The sequence below is a fragment of the Chenopodium album genome, chromosome 12 (genome assembly GCF_948465745.1).
Source record: "Chenopodium album chromosome 12, dcCheAlbu1.1, whole genome shotgun sequence".
Lineage (NCBI taxonomy): Eukaryota > Viridiplantae > Streptophyta > Magnoliopsida > Caryophyllales > Amaranthaceae > Chenopodium > Chenopodium album.
The window spans coordinates 14,103,835-14,130,813 of NC_137845.1; the positions used below are offsets into that span (position 1 = coordinate 14,103,835).

General features: G+C 35.7%; 3 protein-coding genes across 3 annotated transcripts; all 3 read right to left on the reverse strand.

Moving 5' to 3' along the window:
• Nucleotides 1–10,391: 10,391 nt before the first annotated feature.
• Nucleotides 10,392–15,544, reverse strand: LOC145572079 (cellulose synthase-like protein D5). The gene is made up of 3 exons (XM_081631099.1): nt 14,478–15,544; nt 12,675–13,479; nt 10,392–12,214 (listed from the first exon to the last, which is right to left on the reverse strand). Exons 1-3 carry the CDS (start codon nt 15,482–15,484, stop codon nt 10,442–10,444), a joined length of 3,585 nt encoding a protein of 1,194 aa, XP_081487225.1. The 5' UTR covers nt 15,485–15,544; the 3' UTR covers nt 10,392–10,441.
• A 3,663-nt stretch (nt 15,545–19,207) lies between these two features.
• LOC145570930 (putative nucleoredoxin 1) lies at nt 19,208–21,140 on the reverse strand. The gene is made up of 4 exons (XM_081630048.1): nt 20,363–21,140; nt 19,999–20,271; nt 19,523–19,930; nt 19,208–19,281 (listed from the first exon to the last, which is right to left on the reverse strand). The coding sequence occupies exons 1-4, from the start codon at nt 21,138–21,140 to the stop codon at nt 19,208–19,210; spliced, it is 1,533 nt and encodes a 510-aa protein (XP_081486174.1).
• Nucleotides 21,141–22,548: 1,408 nt separating this feature from the next.
• Nucleotides 22,549–26,070, reverse strand: LOC145572081 (eukaryotic translation initiation factor 6-2). Its single transcript, XM_081631100.1, has 8 exons — nt 25,932–26,070; nt 25,774–25,827; nt 25,258–25,354; nt 25,076–25,161; nt 24,938–24,982; nt 23,336–23,466; nt 23,128–23,238; nt 22,549–23,040 (listed from the first exon to the last, which is right to left on the reverse strand). Exons 2-8 carry the CDS (start codon nt 25,781–25,783, stop codon nt 22,783–22,785), a joined length of 738 nt encoding a protein of 245 aa, XP_081487226.1. The 5' UTR covers nt 25,784–25,827; nt 25,932–26,070; the 3' UTR covers nt 22,549–22,782.
• Between the last annotated feature and the right edge of the window lie 909 nt (nt 26,071–26,979).

Below are 26,979 nucleotides of genomic sequence, written 5' to 3' on the forward strand. Positions count from 1 at the left end.
AATCGTCCAAATAGCTATAGAAACTACCCGAAACATTAAGAAAACACAAACGAAGCGTAATAGAGCACAAAATGGACAACTTATACAATTGCGGCCTAAAAAGCGATAAAAGACTCAAAAAGCAACTATAAAACTAGCATGAACGTGTCTATATATCCTATATAAATGTGATTCATCAGTTTCCTCCCAAGAATCATGATAACAAAAAAAGGGTCTTATTCATATACTTTTATCTTAGAGTGAAATATTACATTCATATGCCTAAAAAAAGGGAGAAAAATACTACATTGAGACAACATAACATGTGAAATATTAGAACTTTAAAAGGGACAAGCATAGAAAGAGGCAAATGGTACATCATATAACATAGATGCACACCAATGTAGCCCCTCAAAAGGATCCCAAGTCTTGGAGCAAGTGGAAGCTAAGGAACCTTAACTTTACAGCTAAAATCCTTAAGTTATTGCTATACTATTCCTTTGTTCCTTGCAATTCCATTAATATTATTTGGTCCTACTATACTACCCCACACAAAATTTGTTCTCTATGATATATATATGCAACAAGCCAACAACATCTAAGCATATCCTTTAGTTTTGTGGCCCAAATTACAAGTGATCTACTATATATACTATACGAAATCAATACTACTAGTATATTAGTATATTACTAATATTAGGCATATATCTTGCATGTAAACGTGTAATTGTTGCTTTCATATGTAACAAATATATCTTGGAACATATTATATGTAGAAATTTATTGTTATTCTTCTAGTACTTCTTACAAGATATTTCCTTCAAATGAATTGTAATAAGGCTACAATTTCTTTGTTATGTTTGTGGCATAGTTTCGGACAAGCCGACAAGGACAACGGATTCTGTATCTTGTGATTAATAGATCAATACATAATTTCATAAATATATACTACTAGTATAGTACAAAACAAGGAATATAGGTTTTTTTTTTTTTTTTTCTCAAAAAATTATTCATTCTTATTGTGCAAATATTTCATAAAGCTAAAGACATAGAGTATAATGCTATAATCATGTGCAAGTTATATATTGTGGCTAGCTATAATTTTGCATATCTTCCTCCAATCCCCAATCATTTAGTAATTTGTCATGTGTTCGTTACTTCAACTTGTAGTTTAGCTTGTTAGTATTGTACTTTACAATGAGCTGCTTGTGCAAGAAACATTTTTTTTATATTCTTATTTTTTGTTTTACATTTAAGTGATGTACGTTAACCTAACTTACACAACCAAAAAGCTACTATACTGAGAGATAAGATCATATGGTTAATTACTACCTATTCTGATTTACTAAACTGAGCTAAACTGAACTGAACTGAATTGAACTGATTGGAGCTAAATTGAACTAAACTGAATATTTTATGAGAGAAGAAAATTAGAAACTGAACTGAACTGAAATTAAACTGAAGAGAACAGGTCCTAGACTTGCAAGCAATTCATAACTTTCTAGCTAATGAGTATTTTCTTTAATAGTGTAAGTATTGACCATTTTGTTTTTGGAAGATTGGAACTTGAATTGTTTATATCTTTAATAGATGCATGGGAGTGAAGAAATAATGAATATACATGCAAATTTCAATAAATGCCTATATGAACAATGATCTTCCTTACACTCCGTATATATCTCTATTCAAATTTAATAGTTACACCAACCTGTGTAGATAATTTAATGTGATTGCCTATATATTTATATTGATGTCACACTTAAAAGTACATAATACTCCGATTGATAAAAGGGTGGATCACTTGGAATAGACGTCACCACTAAGGGTCTGATCTGATTTACTGAATTGAGCTGAACTGAATTGAACTGATTGGAGCTGAACTGAACCGAATTGTTTATGAGAGAAGGAAATTAGAAACTAAACTGAACTGAACTAAAATTAAGCTGAAGAGAACAGGCCCTAAGGTGAGGGCTTCTGTGTTGGAGACCTCTTCCTAGACGACAATGTATATTATTTATACCACTGTTGGTTTTGGTTTTTTCCCTAAAATTAATAGAAGATGTGGTAAGATAGAGAAAGAGAATAGAAGGGGAGGAGAGAGAGAAAAGGGAAAGAGGTGAGATGAGATGAGGGTGGCTAGGGAATGAGTAGTGGAGATGGCTGCGACTGATTGCCTGATTGGTGGTTTATTGTGTAGGGTGAAAGAGAGGAGGAGAAGGGCAAAGCCCGCAAAGGTGTAATTTACGTCGATGGTAATCGATCATCAACTTCAGACAATAAATAACAGTGAATTAAAATGTACCCCGTATAAAATAGGTCAAATAACTAACATGTCATAATAAATAAGCATTTTATAAATATATAGTCAAATTCAATCATACAAAATGATGTTATAATAATCCAACTAAAATCATATTAAACCTAACAATAAGGCTTAAGGTATTTTGAGAAACAAAGTGCTAATGACCTCATTTTAAAAATTTAAACTATATATAAAATACTTTCAGATAAGTTGATAAAAAAGTAGGCTAGGTGGAGTTTCACCCCAAATATTATAGGCGATTTGAGCTCAGATAACTTTGCATTTCAGGAACCTCCGATTAAGGTGATTTTTTTTTAGGGGCCGATCGGTGTTTGGGTGGGGTCGAACTTGACAAGCCTTTTTTCCTAGTACTCTGTTAGGACGAGGGTTATATGGCAAGTTGAGGGCATTGGGAGGACAAAGTATGAAGCTTTCAAATTAATTGCATGGACTGACTGACATATTTAATACAGGCTTTAAGTGAGTCTGCTAATTAAAGCACATGTTTCTTAAGTTCTATGCCAACACCCTACAGCCCTCCGTACGTCTTCAACTGCATGTGTTTTGGTTTTTTCATATTCTTTTCAGCAATTTCTATATTTAAATTTTATTTTTATTTTTTAAAAAAATGTTTTAAGCAACAAGTAATAGTTGTTCTAAATTTTAGGAATCCCTTGCCTTACAAAAAATACAGAGACAGCTGGTAAATTGATTGATCAGTATTGTTATTGTCCATTGATACAAGAGAAGCAATTATGCATACTTTCAATTAATACTCTGTACACAATTTATAACCAAAAAAAAAAAAAAAATAACCTTCGCCCTAGTGTATGCTGATTAATTTTTTTTTTAAAACTACAGATATAAAGTAGCATAAAGGTTCAAGACTTTACCAAACGTTGCTTATCCAATTTTGAAAGAAAGTTAGAGTAAATAATGTTACAGAGTATGTACTTAACTTACATTACTATATACCATTAAAAAAGCGGAACCCCAATAATCCAAGCTAGTTAACATCCTTCGCAACAAGCAAGATTATCCGATTGAACACCTTTTACCCTTTCCTTTCTCCGTTCTAATTTCTTCTTTTGTATATTAGTAAGTGTTTCGGGTAAAAACAATGGGACCTTGCCGAAGGTCCTATGAAGTGGTGAAGACCGGGCTCGGTCCAAGTGATGCTGGGCCGAGGGTTTCCTGCACAACAAACACACGTAAACTAGTCTCGGGGGTGTTGCCGAGGAAGGCCCCTCCGATGCTAAAGTCAGTACAATGTGTAGAGAGAGAAAGCTATGCAAGAGAGTTAATTGCTTGAGGCTTTGTGTGAATGTGTGTACAAATGTGATATTGATGGCTTTTATACCTTTGTATATACGGGAGAAGTGAGCCTTGGCCCAATTGACTTGCCTTGTTGACTGATCTTGACTTTAGCACAATTGGAGAGTTGAACCTTGACCTTGGGCTTTTAATTGGATCATTTAATGACTAGACCCAATTGGACTAAATTGGACCCAAACAGTAAGTATTTACGCCAACCCAACATGATATGGTTGCGATCCAACTGAAGATATTTAGCACAATAGCCACCAACACTACTAGAAAAAGACCCATTTCCGACGGAATTTTTCCGTCGAAAACACCTTGAAATCCGTCGGAAAAGGTGTTTCCGTCGGAAAAGGTGTTTCCATCGGAAAAGGTGTTTCCGTCGGAAAAGGTTGTCGGAAATGCCTTCGTAGGAAATACCACCATTTCCGACGAAAATTCCGTCGGAAACACTATTCCGACGGAATTTTCCGTCGAAAGACAATTTCTGGTACCTGCGAATTCCGTCGGAAATTTCCGACGGAAAATCCGTCGGAAACTATTTTCGGGACAACCACCAAAAAACCCAACATCAGACACCGCCACAACCACCAACCCCTAACTCGTATCAGCAGTCCAGAACCACCCCACCACCCACAACCACCAGATCTACCACCAAACCCGAAAAAATTAACAAAAAACAAACAAAAAAAATTAAAATGAAAACTTAAAACCCAAAAAATTCTTTGAAAAATGAACAAAAAAAAAGAAAAATAATAAACAAAAAATGGAAACAGACCTACCGCCACCACTCACCTAAAACCACCGTCGAAACCCACCTAAACCACCGCCGAAACCCACCTAAAACTACCGCCGAAACCCGAAAAAATTAACAAAAAAAAGAAGAAAAAAAAAAATTAAAATCCCAACACCCTAAACCCGAACTTCAACAGCCAAACCCTAACCCAAACCCATACCCAGATCCAAGCACCTAAAACACCCAAACCCTAACCTAGATCTACACCACCGCCACCGACAAGTCCACCACCACCACCGCAATTCAACCACAATTCACTATAAAATTAAAAAAAAAACTCAAAAAACAAAAATAAGTAAGAAAAAAGGTACATACCTTGAATTTCACCCAAAAAACCCCAAAATTGGCTCGAATTTGGGTTTTAAAGGTCAAATTCGAACCTGAAAACTCTAGATCTAAAGTTTTCAGGGTCGAATTTGACATGAAAAACCATTTATTTCTAAAAATTGGTGAGAAATCGACTTGAACACCACCAACCAAACTCACCGGCGTCTTGAACACCACCAAACCAAACTCGTCGGCATCATGAACACCATGGCGGCGGGTGGTAGTGTCGGCGGTGGAAAGAGAAAGGAGCGAGAAGGAGAACGAGAAGGAGCAGAGAAGAGAAGGAGGAGAAGAGGGGACGAAGAAGAGGAAAGAGAAGGAGGAGAAGAGAGGACGAAGAAGAGGAAAGAGAAGGAGGAGCAGAGAAGATGAGAGAGAAACAGAGAAGGGGGAAATAAGAGAAAGGGAGGTGGAAATGAGGAGAAGGGGGAAATGAGGAGAAGGGGTGCATTTTAGGGTTAGACCAAAAATAAGTTTTAAATTTTTTTAAAATTATTTTACGACGGAAATTTCCGACGGACTACAAATCCGTCGGAAATTGTAATTTACGACGGAAAATTCCGTCGGAATGAATTTCCGACGGATTTCCGACGGAAATGTTTAATTCGTCGGAAATATACGACGGAACAAAAATCCGTCGGAAATTTTGCTTTTTCCGACGGAATTTCGAGTCCGTCGTAACCAATCCGTCGGAATTAGCCTGTTTTCTAGTAGTGCAAGCCAAAGGCAATTATTCGGATTAAGATTAATGTTGTGGCTTTTAAAATTAAACCATGCCAAAATGCCAATCACTAGGAGTAATGGCTTAACTTTTGTCTATAATGTTGTCCGTTATGGCTACCTATTAATTTTATCGTCTTTGACAAGAATTTGCACACATTATACCTCAATTCGTTATAGTTAAATTTCAACTTGAATATAAAATTTATTACTTCGTATATATATGTAACAATTGCCTTATTTTGAGAACCATGAGAATAGTTAAAATCGTACATGATAAGCTAATGAAGTATGATTTTATAATACTACCTCTGTTAATTTTTAGTTGTAACAAAAGGTATTATTTGTGAGTCATAATTTTTTTTGTATGACATACTTGTAGGATTCAATTACATATCAGCACACTTTTCAAATGGTACTTACTATCTACAATAATGATTTTACAAAAGTACGGACAATTAGCCTCATTAATTAATTCTTATACTACATACGGTTCTTGTTACTCGCAACTTTTGTCAAAAAGGGATGGTTCACACTACTTGCAACTTTTATTTTTCTTTATTTTTTTTAGTAAGTTTTTAACTACACAATGACGAATTTACCCTTACTTTTTTTTTAAAACATCCTAATTAAACTACCCCAAGATTCATTAATTTCACCATCATCTTCTTCCCTGTTATTTTTCTCTCTCCTCCTCCAACCCCATTCTCATGGTGGGTTCGTGGGTGGTAGGTTCAAATTGGTGGGTCGACGGTGGTAGGTGGGTGGGTTCAGACCAGTGTATTCGTCAGTGGTAGGTAGGGTGGTAGGTTCAGATCGGTGGTTGTCTGGTTGATGGATTTGGTGGGTGCTGGGTTAAGATATGTGGTTGATGTGTTCAGATCGTTGTTGGGTTTAGATCGGTGGTAGCTTGGTTCGGCGGTGCTGGGTTCGGTGGGTGTTGGGTGATCGTCGGTGGTTGCTGGGTTCGTAGGTTAGTGGGTTCGGGCCACTACTAGAAAACAGGTGATTTTCGACGGAAAAATTCCGTCGGAAACACCATGTTTTCCTTCGGAAATCGCCTTTCCGTCGGAAAATTTCGTCGCAAAAGCGTTTTTACTCGAGGTTTCGTCGTGGAAATTTCACGAGAGTTTTCGCTGTTTTTTTTAAAGCGGAAGTTAACCTGCTCATTTAGGGAAAGGAATGCTTTGGGGGGGGGGGCACATTTTAATCTAATTAACTGAAGCAGATGCAGGACCCGAAGTCTTCGACTCAGGCTCAGATGAACCGAGAGTCCTGTCTATCTTTAGTCACAGGTAATTTGGCGAATAAAAAACTACTCGAATAAAGGGCAGAATTAAGACTTCGTCCCAGATTCTAACGTTGCGGCCATTTGGTTCACTGGTACTACCAAAAAGTCTCATGCTTACGTTTCTAAACCCGAAAAAGTTTTTCAAAATCGAAAACAATTTTTGTAATTGTAAAAAATCAATAAAAAAAATGAATGAAACTCAAAGGAATTGACGGGGGCCCGCACAAGCGGTGGAGCATGTGGTTTAATTCGATGCTGATGAAGGATTCCTCGAAAAGTTAAGGATTCCTCGGTAGAAGTTACTCCGGCCTGGAAAAGTCCGTCGGAAACTTCCGACGGACACAAATCCGTCGGAAGCTTTCGATGAAAATTCCGTCGAAACCCCTACCAAAAAAAATAAAAAAAAAGCCACCCCACCGCCAGTACCGCCACCAGGCACCACTAATCGCAATAAAAAAACCACCATTTCCGCATCACCGCCTTAACCCCCCACCACCTTAACCCCCACAGCCCGCACCACCGCCTTAACCCCCAGATCTACATTCCTAACTCTAAACCCACCACCACCTTAACCCACCCAACCTAACCCAGATCTGCAATCCGGCCTAACAATCACCCGAACCCACCCACCTAAAACCACCCAAAAACCACAACCACAACCACCCAAAAACCACAACACAACAATAAAATCCAGAAAAAAGAAACAAAATTAAGAATAAGAAAACATACCTTATAAATCGAAAATGGCCTTGATTTTCAACTCGAATTTGGTTTAAAACGACCAAATTCGACCATGAAAACTCTAGATCTAAAGTTTTCATGGTCGAATTTGACCATTAAACCTTTGTTTTGACCATAGAAATCTTCGATTTTGCCAAATTATGCGAATAAAGTGATGAAAAGCACCAATTTGACCATGAAAGCACTAATATTGCGCGTGGTGTTAGGAGAGGATGGAATTCGCGAGAAACAAAGAAAGAAGAAAGGGAAAGACGAAGGAGGAGAAAGACGAACAAACAGAGGAGTAAGACGAAGGAGGAGAAAGGGAGAACAAACAGAGGAGAAGGAGGAGGAAAGAGAAAGACGAAGGAGAAGGAGGAGATAGGGAGTCACAGAGGAGAAGGAGGAAAGAGAAAAAGAGAAAGAGGAAAGAGGGAGAACAAATAGAGGAGGAGGAGGAAGGAGAAAGAATGAAGGAAAGAAAGGAGGAAAGCAGCGCCCAGCATACTCATCTAGGGTTAAGGATGTTTTTTTTTTAAAAAAAAAAATATTATTTTAATGGTTCCGACGGAAAGATCCGCGGAAATCATTAATTTTCAGACGGATTTTAATTCTGTTGAAATTTAATTAATTTTCGACGGATTTCCGACGGAATTTAAATCCATCGTAAATTACCTATTTTCCGACGGATTTAAGATCCGTTGGAAATTTCCGACAGAATTAATGATTTGTCAGAAATATCCAACGGAATGTAAATCCGTTGAAAAATTTAGTTTTTCCGACGGAATTACGTGTCCGTCGGAAGCAATCCGTCGGAATTCAACTGATTTCTAGTAGTGGGGGTTGTTGGATTTGGCGGTGCTGGGTTCGATGGTTGCTAGGTTTGTCGGTGATGGGTTTCTCGGTGTTAGGGTCGCTAGGTTCGAGGCAGATTGGTGCTGGATTTGCTGGGTTCAATGATAGGTGGTGGTGGTGGTTGGATTCTGTACAGCTAGGTGGTGGTGGTTTCTGTACAACTGGGTTCGGTGGTAGGTGGTGGTGGTGCTAGGAGCGGCGGTAGGTGGTGGGTTCAGTGGTAGGCGGTGGTGGTGGTTCTGTATAGCTGGGTGGGTTCGGTTGTAGGTGGTGGTGGGTTATATATTTTAAATTTGGTTGAATATTTTTTTTTTTTGAAGGGGGGGAGGGAGAGGGTTTGGATTAATGACTAACTATATACCCTTATTTTTTAATAATCATGTTTATGATCTTTTGCCTAGGAGTCCACAATCTCTATGAAAGTTGCGAGTAACAAGAACTAGAGGTAGACCCTGTTCTCATCAGATTATTTTCATTTCAATTCAGTTCAGTTCAGCTCTAATAAGTTCAGTTTAGTTCAATTCAGTTTAGCTCCTAATTTCCTTCTCTCATAAAATATTCAGTTCAGTTCAGTTTAGCTCTAATAAGTTCAGTTCAGCTCAGCTCAATTCAGTCAATGAGAACAGGCCCGTAGTATATAAATGAATGAATATGAAGACCTAAATTTAAAGACAAATATTCTTGTTTTTATTTTTATTTTTTTGTTTTTTATTATATTTTTTATTATTAATCATAATGAATATCGACAATTCGACATTGTTTTCAATCTATTTAAAAATTGAAATTAGCAAATAAATTGACAAGCCAAAAATTTTCGTCTACATAGGGTAAAGAAGGATCCTATTGGAGGGAGCATGGAGGGTCATTTTATTGATGTTGGACAACGTCGTGATGAACAAGTCAGAAAACAATGTCAATTGTATAAATATGTGATTGTATTTAGTCAACAATGACATTATGACAATACATAAAATATATGTTAACATTCTTCACTTGAAATTTATTTCAGTAAATTCTGTATTGGTTAAGAAATGTACGGAGTAAGAGACTTTCGAGTGGAATATTCTCAATGTCCTAAAATAATTGATACGGTCGAATACATCCATAACAATACAATAAGTTGACGTTAAATATATATAATTAAATATCAATAAGAAATAGATATATTAGAAGTTGATAATATGAAACTTTTATATTAACGTTTATGTAACACATATTTCATGATAAAATTATGTTATAAAAAAATCCTAAATAAGAAGATTTGTGGAAAACAGTCTAATGTGCGACTCACTAACTTGTGTCAATTATTTTGGGATGGATGAAGTACCATTTTTGACAATTAAATATATGATCTAGTCATGGATTCGATTCCATCATTTGCATGCAAATAATGGTTTTTTTTTTTTTTTTATTTTTTTTATTTTTTTTTTTTACGGGAAAAATAATGGTTTTAAATATTATTAAGGATAGTTGATTATTATAAATAGTACGCAGTAATAATAACACGAAGTATAACAGTAAGGGGTGGAAAGTCATGTTGTAAGTTTTTTTCTTAAAAAATAAAATCATGTTGTTAGTAGAAAGAGTCATGTTGTGGTATTGGTCAAAAGGTGGGGGGTTTTCTCTGTTAGACTACATTTCATATCATATGATTAGTTTTGTTTTTGTCAATGGCATGTAGTTTATGTTGTAGGCTGATATCAAATGGGGGGTATTTGTGTACTGTGGAAGTGAAGTGCAAGGCATATCATACCCAAAAATTTCACATGGACTTAGTGCAGAGTAGGCCACACATTGTGTGTCTTAGGAAGTTTACAATTTATCATAAAATCCTTCTGTTTGTGGTTAGCTTAATTGCAACACTGATGATAAAAAAAAAGATCTGATTACGCGCATGGTATTGCATACAAGCAAGAGAATAACTTGCATCATATAGCTGAAGAATGAATTACACAACTGATACAGTTCAAACTAGAAATATGACAGTATTTCAGGACTCAGAATATAAAAAATTACAAGATTTTTGAAAGAATCATATTGAACTACTTATAAACAGCAAAATGAAGTCTGAGAAAGAACTTCATCTTTGTTACAATATCCTCACCAAGTGGGGAAGAAAAGGTATTATGAATTAAGGAAACTCGAACCTTAAACCCTGATGGCCTCTGGTAGGGGGACTGATATTAATCCAAAGCAACGAGATGGTAATAGAAAGTAGCCCTGACCAAACGTACACTATTGTAGGAACCCTGCCACTTCGCCCCATCAACCCTTTAGCGAAAGGATACAGATGGCATAACACCCAGAAGCTGAAGAATACTCCTCCTAGGAGCTTACTCCATTCAGGAAATGGACTGTATAAAGTCCTAGCAGAACCCACAGCAATAGCAATCATGTTAATCATCATGATTGTTATAGGAGGAAGCATTAGGAAGCTCCATTTGACGATATATAGATCAGCAAACTCATCTTCAGCATCATCTGGAGTAGCAGATTTTGAGGTTAGTGTGAAGGAGATATCGACTCCTGCTATGACTTTGAGTAAACCTTGAAGAACAGCAGCAGGATGTGCACTTGTTCCTCCAATGAGCCAGAACTGCTCGTTTCTCCACCAGTCGTGTAGGGTGATTCCTGACCACTTGATCTCGAGGAGGGCAAGCATACATAAGGACAGGGATACGAGCAGCAGCAAGACCAGGAAGGTTATATTGAGGGATTGGACTATGAATTGGCCTGAAAAGAGTGAGAGAGCAGGGAGGAAGCAGTAGACAATGAGAAACATAGAGGTGAAAGGGTATAAACCGACATTTAGGTATGCCACCCTTTGCAAGAATTTCATCCTCCTACTAGCAAAAAGTGCATTGTTTTTTGAGAAGAATATCTCCACTGAACCAGTTGCCCATCGAAGAACTTGATGAAGACGGTCAGTTAGATTAATTGGGGCAGTCCCTCGAAATGCATCCCTTTTAGTCACACAGTAAATGGACCTCCATCCTCTATTGTGCATTCTGTAACCTGTCACAACATCTTCTGTTACAGAACCGTATATCCACCCTACTCGTTTACCCCACTCAGTTCTATCCTCGTAGAAACATGAGATAACACTTATGGCCTCAGCGACAGTAGCAGCATCTAAAGGCTCTCGAGGGACAGCAAGTGATCCTGCAGGCCTCCCTTGGTTACCCTTGCCTTGGAGATCCTGAAGAAGCCTGCCTTGGTATTCTGCTACTGGGATAGATGCAGCTAAAGAAGTGGAATTTCCAAATCTCTTAGGGAGGAGCAATGACTCAATGTCTAAATCGTCATTATCTTCTTCATATCCTCCAACTGGTAAAGCAATCTCTTCAGGGTTTGGTTCTTTAGCCTTCTTTCGTAGAAGCAATTTGAACTTTCTCGAGCCAAACCATCCATGATGTTCAGTTGCCCTTGGAGGACTGAACCCATACAATGCAATCCTCCGAAAAATGCAGCCTGTACCAACATACATTGGGCCTTGTAACCCATCATAAGCTCTCATTGACACATCAAAAAACACAGTGTTGTGGTTTGCATAACGATCACTGGGATCGATCCCTTCAAACCTTTGAGGGAATTGCACATAACAGATTCTATCACCACCCCTGTCAAGCATAAAGCACATTCCTTCCCTCAAAGCCAAGGAGTTGTGGATGTAGTGATCACAGTCGAGGTTGAGAATGAATGGACCGTTGGACATTATTGCACTAGTCCTTACTAATGCATTCATAGCTCCGGCTTTTTTGTTGTGATCATAGCCTGGTCTTTTCTCTCTTGATACGTAGACTAGCATGGGAAGGCGTATGTCTACTTCTGTTGAGTCTATCAAGTTCTCAGCATCTGCTTCTGACCCATACACTGGTTCAGAGTTTGGTGGTGCTAACATAGCCTGCAGATAAGAATGTATCAGTAAACAATTCTAATGATTTCAAAGACTCAGCTTTATTATTTATATAAAGCAGTAACTTGGTGATCTAAATTGGTTTACTAAATTTTACTTTTCCGGTGTAATAGCAAACATAACATCATCCAAAAATTTCTGTTGATTCTGCAAACCCTTTATAGCATAAATTGCATACAATCTGATATTCTAGGCATTAAACTGCTCATTTTTAAGTATTCTTTATTTTACCTTTCAATGCTTTGCTTTAACCTGATATGAGATAAACCGATATTGGAATTACTAAAATCAGTTACAATACAATGTATGATTCAGTCATTTAACTAGATAACTTGTAAAATTTATGGAAGAGTAAATATTGTGTATCATCTAAAAATAACAAATTGAAAAAAGAAAGACACAAACAAGCTTTTAATTACAAGACCAAATATTAAGGCGAAGAAAGTACCTGAATGATACCAGCATGATCACCTCTAGAGTGATCAGGTTCAGCAGAAGACCAAGTCCCAGGCCAGTGAGAGCCATCAGACATCCATATTCCCTTAACAACCTTTAGTGGTTCAGCAAGGTTTCCTCCCATTTCCATTTGTTTCTTCTTAGCGCGAAGCTCTTCATGAGCATTGTAAGCATCAGACCGTCTCCTGATAGACTCCGGTAATGAGTTAATCCTCACTTTAAACTCATCATACTCTCTCTTAACACGTCTCCTCTCTCGAACAAAGTCCAACCTGACTTTGTTCTTAAGAAAATCCTTCTTCTGCCCAAAGTATGCCTCAGGATTTCTTGGCTCTATACTATGCTTTCGACAGAAAGGCACCCAAGTTCTGGCAAAACTTGCAGTCTCAGCTAAGGCCTCGAATGTCAGAAGTGCACCTCCATCATCTGACAGATAACAGGCCAACTTCTCAACAGGATAGTCTACTGCAAGGATAGAAAGAATGGTGTTGGCTGTAACAAGAGGAGGCTCTTTTTCTGGGTCTGCTGTCGAAACAAAGACATCGATTCCTGGTAGGTCAGATCGACCCTTTGGGTTACGAAGATTGGCGGATTCGTAACGATCTTTTAAGACAGAAAGATCAGTAATTCTGTTAACAGGACAGAGTTTAGGAAACTGGTCTAAAAGCCAGGAGAATGCAAACCAAACTTCACAGGTAACAGACATGCCCCATAACCACATGGCTTCGCGGTTAGGATGTCGAATTCTCCAGGCAAGGAACAAGCCCAAGGCAGCAAAACGTATTACCATCAATAATCTGCATTAGATAAATTAATATGAGAATCAAACATCACATATTATACTGTCACCTTTTCTAACATTGCTCAACAATGTATGTAGGTATTTTCTAGTCAAAATGAAAAGAAAATTGCTAATTGTAGGTTGTATGATATGTTATTATTTCGTACAGTAGTACATCTATTGTTATTGATAAGCACCATGAACATCATAATGCAGAATAGCTTAACATGGCATTATGGTGTAGGAAATGACATGAACGTAAAAATAAAGGAATTTAATGAAGAGGTAGTTTGACAGTAATTCATTCTAGTATTCCTACATCTTCTTATGATTAATGTCCATAAAAAGTTGTCATATTTTCTAAAATAGTTTTGTACGGAGTAGTTATGATTTATGCCCTCATTTAAATTGAATGACAATGTAGATGAAGTCAAATTATTGTATATACGGTGATTATGAAAAGGTTAAGACAAAATGACAACTAAGTTGTAGCACAAAACTATGACCGTACTTTATAACCAGCTAACGGCACATAGCTTTACTCTACAATGTACTAGTAACTATAAACAGTTACATAAAGCACCAGTAAAGTACATCATTTTCTTGTGATTATGAATTAAGATCATACTAAATCCTAGTAGCAAAGTAGCAATATTTCGATATTTGGTTCAAAATCCATATAATAGATCGATACACATATAATAGATCAATACACTTAGTCATTTTCATTTCAAATTATAAACACCAAAATCCACAAAAGTTGCTCAAAAACAAATAAGCCTACATAAAATGTTAAAATTTATCTGGACTAAGTTAATAGTTACATCTAAAGCTACATATTCACACTAGACATCTTCTAAACTAAACAATCAGAAAACAACAATTAACACAAACATAACACAAGCACCTACCAAAACACATAAAATAATCCACAATTAAACTCTAAATTAACCCACAACATAAACTTTAGATTAATATTAACAAAGATATTAAGAAAAGGTAGCAAAAATATACCTATAAGGGCTGATAATAGCAGTAGAAACAGCAACCTTTCTAGTCAAAGGCTTCCTACACCTCTCCCCAAAATCAGGCGGATATTCAAACCCATTATTATTATTATTGTTCACATTATTCCCTCCACCACCACCTCCACCCGCTCCGAATCCGTATCCATCTTTAGGCCACAAAGCATTACCATACCCATAAGTCCCTTTGGTCTCAAATAACCACCTATTATGATCAAAATCAGGCGGATACTTGACCGATTTCACAACCGATAACCTTTTATCCAATTTAAACTCGGCCGCCATCGAACGAAGCGGCCGAGCTTCATCATCCTCTTCCTCCTCCATCTCTTGATTTCCACCATTTTCTCTGTCTTCTTTATCATACAATTCCTTACACCCAGGACAATGTCCACCATCTTTGCTACTCAAACAATCCAAATAACAATCCCTGCAAATTTTAAACCCACAATCACATGGATTTATAGCTTTTTCGTCACACCCTTTCATCATACACTCATTAATTGATTTCCCCTGTTCTTCAGATTTCTCCATTGAACAATCAATCACATGCCCACGTGTCACCGAGTTAAACCCACCTGTAAAAATCGTACCCGAGATAAAACCCGGCCCGAATCGGGCCTGATTCAGCCCAATTCGGTCCATTGACTCTGTTTCTGCTCTGTTTTGCGAGTCTGAAATTGACGAAATTGGAGGTCTTTCTGGGGTTGGTGGGATATGAACAGTGTAAGAAACGAACTCTGAATTGAGTTCTTCTTCATCTTCATTTTCTTGTTGCCTTTTCTCTTCTACTCCGCCTTCGACGGCGTCGTTTTCTTGTTGAGTGATTGAATATCGCCGCCGTCTCGCGGAGGAGTTCCGGTTAGTTTGTGCACTCAAAGGAGAGAGAGAATGGCGTTGAATTGGACTTGTTAACCCGATATTCCGGTTTCCTCCGGTTGATGTTACCGTTATTTTCACCGGAGAACTTGACGGAGATAACGGTTTCTTAATCATTTTTTTTGGGATTTCTTTCTATTTCAGATTTTTTGCTAAATTTGAATCTGTGAGAAAACTTCATGGAGGAGAGAGAAAATATGAAGAGAGAGAGAAAACAGAGAACAGGTGATAATGAAGAAGAAGGAGGAAGGTTATCTGGTTAAGTGGGGGAAAACGGTATAATTTTTAAAATTTGAAAAAGGGGTTATAGGGTGGGGACCGTTGAACCAACGGTCGACTAATTTGGACCGTTCAAAATGAAGAGGGGTATGATCGGGCGGTTTATATGTATAGTTGAATGTCTTGAAATTAGGACAAGAAAAAAATATAGGATGAGTCAGAAAGTCAACAATATGATGACTTTATAATACAACGGTCTTATTTTAGAAAACCGGTGATAAAGCAATAAAGGGTAAAGATTGTTAGTTTTGTAATAAGTAAAGTTAGTAAAGTAGATTTTCTTACAAAATTGATTTTAAAATGTTTTGAGAGGGAGTGATTCACGTTGATGCAAATCTGAGTGAATTATGGCGTTTCATGATGATGTAATTATTTTCAATCAGTTGGTTTGTATTTTAAATTATTTCCATATATGTGTAATAATATACTAATAACATGGTTTATGTCCAAAGGTCTAATAGTAATAGTATAGTCCCTAAAATGACAAAATTTGTCAATTTTTGATGTAAATTCAAATATCATCCTTTTAAAAATGTTTATTGAGCAACGTTTATAAAAGGTGAGTTGTTTTTCTTATCTTTCTTTCACTTGCGTTTCATGCATTTTAAATTAAAAATTTATTAATTATTGTCATATAAGTAAACTTTCTCATAAAATTATAGGTATACAACAAAATTTTCAAATTGTTCGAACCAAATATAAAGTAACATGGGATCATACTACAATTGATAAAATATTCTATTCAATCACGAAATGATTGAAAATTTCAAAGTATTGATCCAAATTTTCTATACTATGTAATTGGAAGCTAATTATAATATATGATGAAATAATGACACCAATATGTTGTTGCGTGACTTATCATGAGTTATGTATTGGATATCCAATTACAAATATTGGGTATCGATTCTCAAACTTTTGTGATGAGTCATGGAATTGATAAACATTTGAAGTTTATCAAAGGGTAAAATAGTATATTTAAGTCTTCAATAAAGAAGTGTAATTGTAATTGACAGTGTAATGTTCAACATATAGAAGTAAACGGCGTCAATTGTCATTTGTGAGTATCTTCCTCCGATCCACCGTTGAAAAACCCTCTACCATTGTTAAGCTCCATAATCTTCCTCCACCATTGAAGCTCTATCTTCTTCCCACGAACAATCATTTCCTTTCTTATCATATTTTATTTATTAGGGTTTTCTTTGAATTCGGCGGTGAAGCCGCCAAAATTCCTTTTATTAAAAACTTTAGAGGTCATTAACAACCAATTTTCCGATCATCTTTGAGATTTTTAGAGGGAGGATATGAGTTTGGGACTATTCTCTTTCTTTCTCTTCTGTTTCAAGGAAGATGAAGGAGATGATCATTTTTTTCTCTATCTTCTTTAAGGAAGATGATGTGCGTTCCAACTGGCTTAACTCCGTCTTGTCCCAAAAGGTAAAAATAATATATTTCAATATTTTAGTGCGACAACCAAGACAATTTATTACATAAATGTCATGAGATAACCGCCCAAAGCTTATCAAGGTGATAGATCTGAGCTAGCTCGTTTTAGGTAACGAGACTATATATTAGGGAATTCGAATTTTGGATACTTTATTTCAAATTTATAACTCAAAGTAAGACCCTCTCTAATGGTGAGACTCAAGTGAGTATCTTAAGGAGAGAGAGAGTATTTTTTGCAAAGGATACCAATAAGTTTAGTATCTAAAATTAGCAACTCTAAACTTAGCAACTCCAAAAAAAGTTGCTAAGTTTAGATATTCAACTTTGAGTCTCATTTGGCAAAAAGTGTGGGGCCCTTATCAATATTCTAATATATTTTGTAATTTATTTAAATTTTATCTTTTTTTTTAATCTTATAATATTTGATATTAAAAAAGAAATGGATTTGGTGGGCTATAAATTGAAAGAGACATTTGTATATTTTTAAAGAATTTCACCATTGGAAAATTAGACTTTACATGAGTTGTTAAATTGAGAAGTGGGTATGGTATCACCATTAGAGGTACTCCCTCCGTTTTTAAATACTTGCTCCATTTCTCCATGCGCGGAGTTTTAGGAGAAATAAGAGAAAATAATAAAATATGGAGGTAGTGGGGTAGGTAGAAAAATAAAAAATTATAAAGAGCAAAAATAGTAGAGAAAATTGGAGGAGAGGGAATATGAAATTAATAAAATATGATTTATGTTGGGTTCACTAGATGAGAGAAATGAATTAAATATTGTAAAAACATTTCAAATAAGGAAATGGAGTAAGTATTTAAAAACGGCCAAAAAAGAAAAGTGGAGCAAGTATTTAAAAACGAAGGGAGTAAAAATAACTCATTTTGTATTTCAATACTCAAACTTGAGTCTCACCATTAGATATGGTCTAAGAATTAAAGATCGATAAGTGAAACAAAAATTTTAAAATCTGCAACTCAATGTTAACATATGAAACTTAGCTTAAAGACTAGAGCACAAAACTCCTGTCAGATAATATCAGTTAATTTGCCTAGTTAATCAGTTAGATTCTATCATCAGTCAATTCGCCTAGTCAATCAAGCATCATATTCTGAATCTGCATACATTGCCTCTACCTAGTTAACTGTAAAGTTAACAATCTTTGGTTGAGCATTATTGTTTTGATATTGAACTGTTTCTTACTTATTACCATAATTAGAAATATTTCTTGTAACAAAAAATAAATAGAATAGTCCTGATTTTATTGAGTAATCTAAGTTCTGAGTTATACATAATAAAGCATTAGAATATAAACTTTTTGAAAAGATCAATAACATTTCTCTCTAATACTCTTAGAATCAAAGAAGAAAATCAAACTTCGATTTTCACTTTGATACTTAATCCTGTTTTCCTATAAATTCATTGGTTCAATTTGGCCTAAAATGTGAACTATGCTTCTCAATGGCGATCTGCGTGCTAGTCTAACTACGACAGAACAAGAAACAGAACCAGATTACTTTTAACCTGCTAGAACGGCTGCAAATGTGACTCATGATTCAGGCATTCTTTGAGATGGGATCAAGTTCGGGTTCTTATAATATTGCTTAGATACAGGAACTAGTGATCTTATGGCATTTGATAGTGCTTTACATTTAACCCCTCAAATAACCTTACAAACTATCATGTTTGTACCAGATTTTAAACACAGTTCTTTTATCAGTACGAAATGTATGGGAGGATACCCATAACTGCTACAGTGCCGATAACCTAACCTTTACAAACTAAACGGGTTTGGGTTTTCTGGTGAAAATATCAATATCGGCACTGTCATATAACGGCGTACATATCGGCGCCTCTTAGAACTGAGCATGTGTGGCGTTGATTAATCGACACTTGGCATAAAAGTAGTTTGCATGGCATGCAGCCATCTAGCAGTGGAAGTTATTATAAATAGGTAAGATTAACCATAAAAAAGGAAATATTTATTACACACACTCTCTCTCTCTCTTTCTCTCTCTATACATTTCTCTCTCTTTATACCGTCTTCTCTTTTCTCTCAAACACATTCTAACTTTATCATTGGAGTGGTTATCTCCGGATTCACCCCGGAGTTAGCTAATCTTCTCTTCCTGTGTAGGTGCTTAGCCAGACGATAAGGTCTTCACGGATCTTGAATACGGCAATCAGATCTGAACAGGAACACGAAGGCATAGTAGATCAAACTAAATTGATTGCAAAATTTGAAACGGGTCATTTTGATTTTAACTGACAAAGCCCCTGATGCAGAACAAAACAAATTGATCGATTTCCTCGAAAATAAAGTACTGGAACTATTACAGTAAATAAAATTGTACAAAGCTACAAGCAGCTCAAGATTATTATATATGTTCTCAAGAAAACGGAACTAAAGTGAACAAGAATTACACATACAGTTGTCACTCATTTTTAGTAGACCAATGACTTCCTTGCGTAGATTATCACCAAAAGGAAAATCACCAGGTCCTTGCTTTCTTAGAAGGCGTTGAGCTTGAGTTGTGCAAATCCGGCCATCTTCTCCAAACTGAATAAGGGTATCGCGTGTATGTTCTTCACTGAATATTTTCTTTGCCAAGGAAGCTGAATGATCAGGGTCAAAGGGGCATATCAACCAAGGCATTATTGCAGACAGTACAGATTCATCTTCCATTTCAGTATTTCTGATACATCTACTCTCAAGACGAACAAAGACCACTTCAAAACTAGGATGCTTTGCCTTAATCTCATCATACCAATTTAATAATTCATCGTAAAGGCTAAGGTCTTCCCCAAGGTCGTCAAGGTAAAGAATTATGTTCCTGCCTTTGAGTTGAGACACAGCAATCTTATCATCTCCTCGAATAACATAATCCCGTGAACCATACACTAACAATGCTCTAAGGTGAGCTCCCTAAGCTTCTTCAGTCCACTTTCGATGAGGCATTCTCTAGTGAAGGGAAATCCATCTATCCCAAACTTGTACATGACCTCTGCTCCATACGGCTCCACATATTCATCACGGGGTCCGACAATGATGAGCTGTTGAGAGCAAGATTCGTAGTAACAGCCATAGGTAATGAGTTGATAAAGCCTCCTGCTTACTGAATTATTAAAGGGTAATCTCCACCAATTAGTAGATACGTTCTGCTTCTGCAACATACTATCTACATTCGCCTTGTAGGCCTCAGGGTCAAGACAGTCATTAAAGGGAATGTAAACGAGCACAATCTCAAATGCCTTAACTCGCTCGCTCACCATCATTTCGAACAAGGTAATTCATCTCACCCTCACCAGACAACAACGATACAACATCAATAGACTTACCAATCTCAACAGCACACGACTTCTGTGATTCCAACACCATGTTATTAATTTCATCACTATATTCCGGTTCCTGAAGTTTAAATTTTCTAGAAATAGGACATTTTCTCTCCCAACGTGGCTTATTCTGCTCTTCCCTTACCACAGGCCACATCGACTTGACAAGCCTTCCATAACACCGCGGCAAATCAAAAGAACATTCTCGATACAGTTCCTGCAGACACTGAATCAAATTCGACAGGGAATCAAGTTGTCCTTGGCATAAAATCTTTTTCTCAACATTGACAAGAACATATTTTAAACCAGGCTCATCCATATCCATATTAAGGTACTCACAAACAAAGTCACGAGTCTCCGAGTCATTAAACGGTACTACAAGACTCAAACCAGGTAGATCCGTCATTAAACCATAAAAACTATCATCTGGGTAAGAGTCCAGTTCATTGGGCTTGATCACGACCACCATCTCAAAATCTTCTCGTACAAAAAAGACATCAATAAATGCAGTTATTAGATCTTGTGGGCAGACTGTAACAATGTGGTCGTAGTTGTGGGAGGTGTGAGCAACAGGCAAGTGAAAACAACCCAAAAGAATGTATTTGCCACTAACAGTATTCTCATCAACTACTTCGATTTTCCCATAGTGGTCGTATTTTCGTCGAAGGCGATTCGACTGAGTAATGTAAGACAACAAGGGCATAACATTATCCATATTCTCCAAGGCTATTGTTTCATTATTCATGATATTCAATTCCTTAAACTTCAAGCCTGAATGTAAGATATTTAATCAACGTATTATGATCAAGTTCTATTAAAAAAATATAAATAAATAAATCTAGAAGAAAGTATCCTACATAGAGATGATGATAATAATAATAATAATAATAATAATAATAATAATAATAATAATAATAATAATAATAATAATAATAATTTATATTATTATTCAAAGGTTCTCGACGACGTAAGACATTGAGGCTCGTGCTGCAGCTCATATCTTCACTAGGGTAGGATTTGCAATAGCTAGAGGAGTGGGGCCCAGATTGTATCTCGGCTTCCCACTAATTTATTGTAGGTTGTATGGCTTTTGTTTTTGAGATAATAATAATAATAATAATAATAATAATAATAGCAGCAGATTAATTAAAAGAAAAACAAAGGATGAAATTTGAATGAAACAAAAACTCTAACCTTTGCTCCAAAGCTGTGATCAGAGGGATAGAGGATTATTCAGCCATGACCTCCAAGTATTTTTAAACCCTAAGAAAAAATAATAAGCTCTGACTTTTGTAAATTATATATTATAAACCTCTTTTTTATAGAACAGAAAGTGAGAAAGGAAGAGAGAGTCAATTTTTTTATTTTAAGGTTTTCATAAAAGAATAAATCATTAGATAAAAATAAATTGTTTTAAAAATAAACGAATATTTAGGAAAGATTTTTTGTTTCCTAATTTAAAAAAGCGGCTATTAAAAAATAAATAAATAAAAAAGCGGCGTCAGTTGCTATAAAACAACACTAGAGATAGAAGTATGTTTAAGAAAAAAAATATATAGTATAAGTGGATAAGTGAAGTATTTCTTTTGAAGTTATAGTTTTTTTTTTTTTTTTTTTTTTTTTTTTTTTTTTTTTTTTAAGGAGGATATTTATATAGCCATTCTCAGAAACTAAGGGCCTGTTCTGATTGACTGAACTGAACTTATTGGATAATTACCTCTTCTGTCCCTTAATTATTGCCCTAGTTTCCTTTTTAAGGTGTCCTTTTTATTTTATTCCATACCATTTATAGCTATAGGGACCACAATTTTCCTCTTACAAACAATGTTTTGGCCCCACCATTATTATCTCTCGTCAATTTTACACAACCAAAAATTAATAAAGTAAAAAGACATGATGGGGCAAAAATAGAGAGACAAAGGGAGTATTATTGAGTACTTATTGAGCGTTTACAACAACTTTCATATTATACTACTATAGTGGTAACTGCACAGAACTTTGGGGCAAACTTAGCTTCAAAATCATGAGGACAGAACTTTGGGCAAAATTTGTATCATAAATTAGGCAAACGTGAATACTTCACTGTTGGAGAAAAAGGTTTTGCTTGGCAAACATGAATAACATAGCTAAATATTCTATTCAAACTATTATAAAATCACACTTGAGCCTTTTCATGATTTTGCAGATTGCACAAAACTATCTACAAATACACCTTTCCGGTTCAATAGTGCATTTCATCGCAGCCAGAATTCCAAAAATTTGGAGCAACACTGCCTATAGAGTTCGACATCTAATAATTTTAAGGTAACTTTGAGGATACAATATGGTGTTTAAGTCACCAGTAACATGGGCAGAATTCAGACATAGCTGTCGATTAGAGACTTCCTCATCTCATCGACAATGGCACTAGGTTGGGCTTCCCTCAACTTGAAAACACTCTCAATCACTGAAAGTTCTGTAGCAGTGGTGTCAGAACCACAGAATGCTGTCCAGTCATTCACAGTCAAACCAGCAGCAATTACTTCGCTTCCTCGGTTAACTGTTCCAGCCACCAGGGGAACCTGGAGTAGTGTAGAAAGCTCATCCAAATCTTGAATTGAGGTGTGAGGATGGACCTGTGATATATATATGGTCAGATCATGAAAGATTTAATATTTGTGTGAACATAAATTTTAGAACTGTCAAGAGTAGAAGGTACATACCAAACCGCCTTTGTTAGAGAAAGCACAATAACTTCCCACAAGAATGTTTCCAGCAATTGTTTGCCTGAAAACCTCAACACCAAGGACATCTGCAATTATCTCCTCAGTTTCCTAATCACATAAATCAAGAAGCATAATCAGAGAAAAATTCAGCGAAATAATGAGAAAAAAGCTCAAGCAAATATGAAATTCCAAAAAAATTACACACCTTGTCAAGATCAGTGTGGGTGAGAGCAACATAATCATTGCATGCTATGCAATTTCCTAGAGCAGACAGCTTTTCTTCAATGCGTTGAACAACTACTGAATCAGGAAGACTGTTCCTTAAGTGCTGGAGTTCTTGATGACATAAAACAAAGCATACATTCAATACTTAGTTTCAGTTCAAAAAAACAAATTCAAGCAAATCAAACTATGTAGCATATGTAAGCACATCTCAACCAGCAAGCAAGGCATACGGATAAGAGGACCTGAGTCATGGTAAATCTTGAAAAAACCAACATGCTAAAATTGTAGGATTTGTATCTTCTCAATAAATAAGCGCCTTAAAAACAACCATGCCCAACTATAAGTCTATAAGTGTCAACCTACAAACAGTTCTTTCCTTAATAACCAAAATAAAGTATCTAATTGTCACAATAATTTGTTTTAGTAATGCCTTCTCACACCAAATCTACAGTCTTATGTGCACTAGGACCCTTCGAACATCCACAACCATAAAGCCAACAACTATAGCAGGAAACAAATCAAATTTAAATTTACGCAACATAAGAGTACCACATTCATTGGAAGAATATAAAAATTACATGATACTATTGAAGTATTTATGGTATTTGTACAGAAGAACAAACCCAGCAAAATTGGAAAGGAATTTCAACCTATAATGGGGTCAATATATACCTTGTATATATACTAGGTGCTAATGAACAGAGACAAGTGCTGAATAAGCTGATAAAGAAACCTTTTTCCCCCCAATTTTTCTCTTATCTCTAATTTTGAGTAATAAAATTAATCAATGAATCCTGAACAGAAGCACTAGCCATGCTTTGGGAATTGCTGTGGGTATACACAGAACTCGATGCCAGGTAAATAACATAAATTTCCCCGAATTCAGGATACCAACAAAAATGCTCAATAAATTACAGTGTTCAAACCAAACAAAGATGAATGAGGCCAAAGAAATTTAAAGAGCCAATATATTGATAAATGAAATATCAAACTACCTGCTAATAGAAGCAGCTATCCTTATGAGAACTATTCCCAACATTAACCCCATTTCAAATTATGAATTTACAAACTCAGAAGAGTCAAACGGTATAAAGATTTGCAATTCTCTCCTACTGCTACAAGTAACTTTCAACAAGATTGGGACTAGAAGGCACAACAGAACCTTAAAAACTCATCAAGCCTCATAGTATTAAACAACATCCAGGCTTATATAACTACATTTATGTACATTAGTACTTGACACAATCACAAAAACATGGAAAATATATTATCTTTCTGAAAGAGTTGTTTCATATCCTGTAGATTAAGAGGTTATGTCATCAGCAAGTCCTTCCCTTTAAAATGTAGTGTATCTGGATCATCAGCTTAATGTTCAGATAAATTGCACAAGAACATTACAAGTCCAAACAAATAAAACCTAAATTTTAGCCAAAGAGAGACATGGTAACAATGAGATACAACAAGAGAGATCACATGTTAGCTATTTGATGATGGCAACTAGCTGAAAATCCAAACAAAGATTAAAGCATTGAAGATGAATCAAAGCACAGATAGACACATCTAATCGATTAATCACACCTACCCTGGTCAGTAGTAGAGTGAGGCACAAGAAGCCCGTTTTTGTTTCCTGCCATGAAACGGAAAAAAAAGCATAAATAACACCTACATCAACCAATAACAGTTAATCGACACACATTCGGCCACCAAAAGCAATTCTTACCGGCACACATTCGGCCAATAATCCTAGTTCCACCAATAGAGGTCTTTACAACGGGGATATAATCCGCCAACTCGGATTCAAATGTACTGCAAACACACAATTCACAGTGTGATTATCTTATAACAAAAGAACCCAAACTAAATGCACCTGAATAACCTCAGCAGCAGCTTAAGCAAGCAAACCTGTAAAAGTTCTCAGACCCGCCGATTGCGACCAAACAATATGCATTAGTCAACTTAGAGAAGACACCAACTTCACAATTGTTCTCAAATTGAAGCCCTGCAAAATATCCATCATAAACAAATTGAAGCAAACAAAAATAGACACTCAAATTCTTCCAATGCTAGAAAAACTTGAGATAAACCCCATATAGTAATACAATTTACAATAGTGAAATAAAAACACTAGATACATATTAAATTGAATAACATTAGCAAATACAGCCCCCAAAAAAAACCCAGGTCATGAAAAAAGTAATATTACTGTGTAAACCAAACAAATTATTGAAAACACAACTTTAAAATCCATTGTTATTTAATTTAGAAAGAAATTAAAAATTAAAAATTAAAAATATTAATTCTTAATTTTTTAATCAATCAAAGTCATACAAAAATCGAAAAAAAATACATAAACACAAGAACAAAAACTAATTAAAAAAAAAAAAAAAAAAAAAAAAAAAGAATGAAAGAATTGCTTACTGGTAGCCATGATTAGACGATTGGAACAAACACAAGAAGCAAAGGCAAAAACAGCTGCAGAAAATTAGCAAAAAATAATTAAAAAAAAAAGGTTATAAATTTGCTTGAATAACAAAACCCTAGAATGAAAAAATGGTAAGAAGTTTGAAGAATCTTACAAAGAGAAGGCGGAGGAGAAAGAGAAGAGACGGTGTGGGAAGAGAGAGAGATGGGGCGGCGCGCGGCGGAGAAAGGTGAAATCGGGGGGAATTTGCAGAAGTTGAATGGGGAATGCAAAACGCTTATGCAAGGGTTAAACTGGTATAGTTTGTTGCCGCTTTATATATGCCGCCTTTTCGCTTTTTTTTTTTTTTTTTTTTTTTTCTTCTATTTTTTCCATCTAAAATAAAATATAATTAGGGTACTACTTACTTGATTGATTGTGGTCTACCTATGGTTTGTTGCGCGCTATACACGCTACAATTAGCTATGTTTGGGAAACTCTTTCACTCTAATATTATGTCACAAATTTAGTTGTTGACAATATTAATGAGGGTAAATATATAAAAATGTTTTTAAAAGGTATAAATGTTTGCACATTATTCTTAAGAGTTAAAAAAAAAAAAAAAAAAAGCAATTAACATGAATTAGGGCAAATAAAATAATATTTTTTTGAAACTGGGCAAATAAAATAAATAAATATTTTAAAGAATATAATTATCCAAACACTATTAATAAAATTTATTTCATACTTTTAAAAAGATAGGTATAGGAAAATATTTTTACATCTATATGATAAAATTAATGATATTAATCGTTGGTTATTAAGTATTTGCAGCGCGTTGTATGTGCGGATGGTCATACCATGTACAATACGTAGTAACAAACTAATCCCTGTAACATTGACCGAGTAACCTTAGTAACCCCGATGAAGTAATCCTTGTGTGGCCAACCACATATAAGAACTTGTGATAAACAAATATTGTCATAAAAATTTTATATGCAAGCTAGTTATTCCGTATGACCAACCACCATCGGATTACTATGTTATGGACTTATGGTTATAGGGGTGACTGACATGGTTACAGGGGTTACTTTATTAATGTCGTAGGAGTTATTTTGTCGGTATAATAAAGCTACTATGTTAATAGCAATTAATCTTAGTATAATAAGGGTTAGTAGGTTACTATGTTAGTGTCCAGTCCGCTCTGTACCTGCTAATGTTCC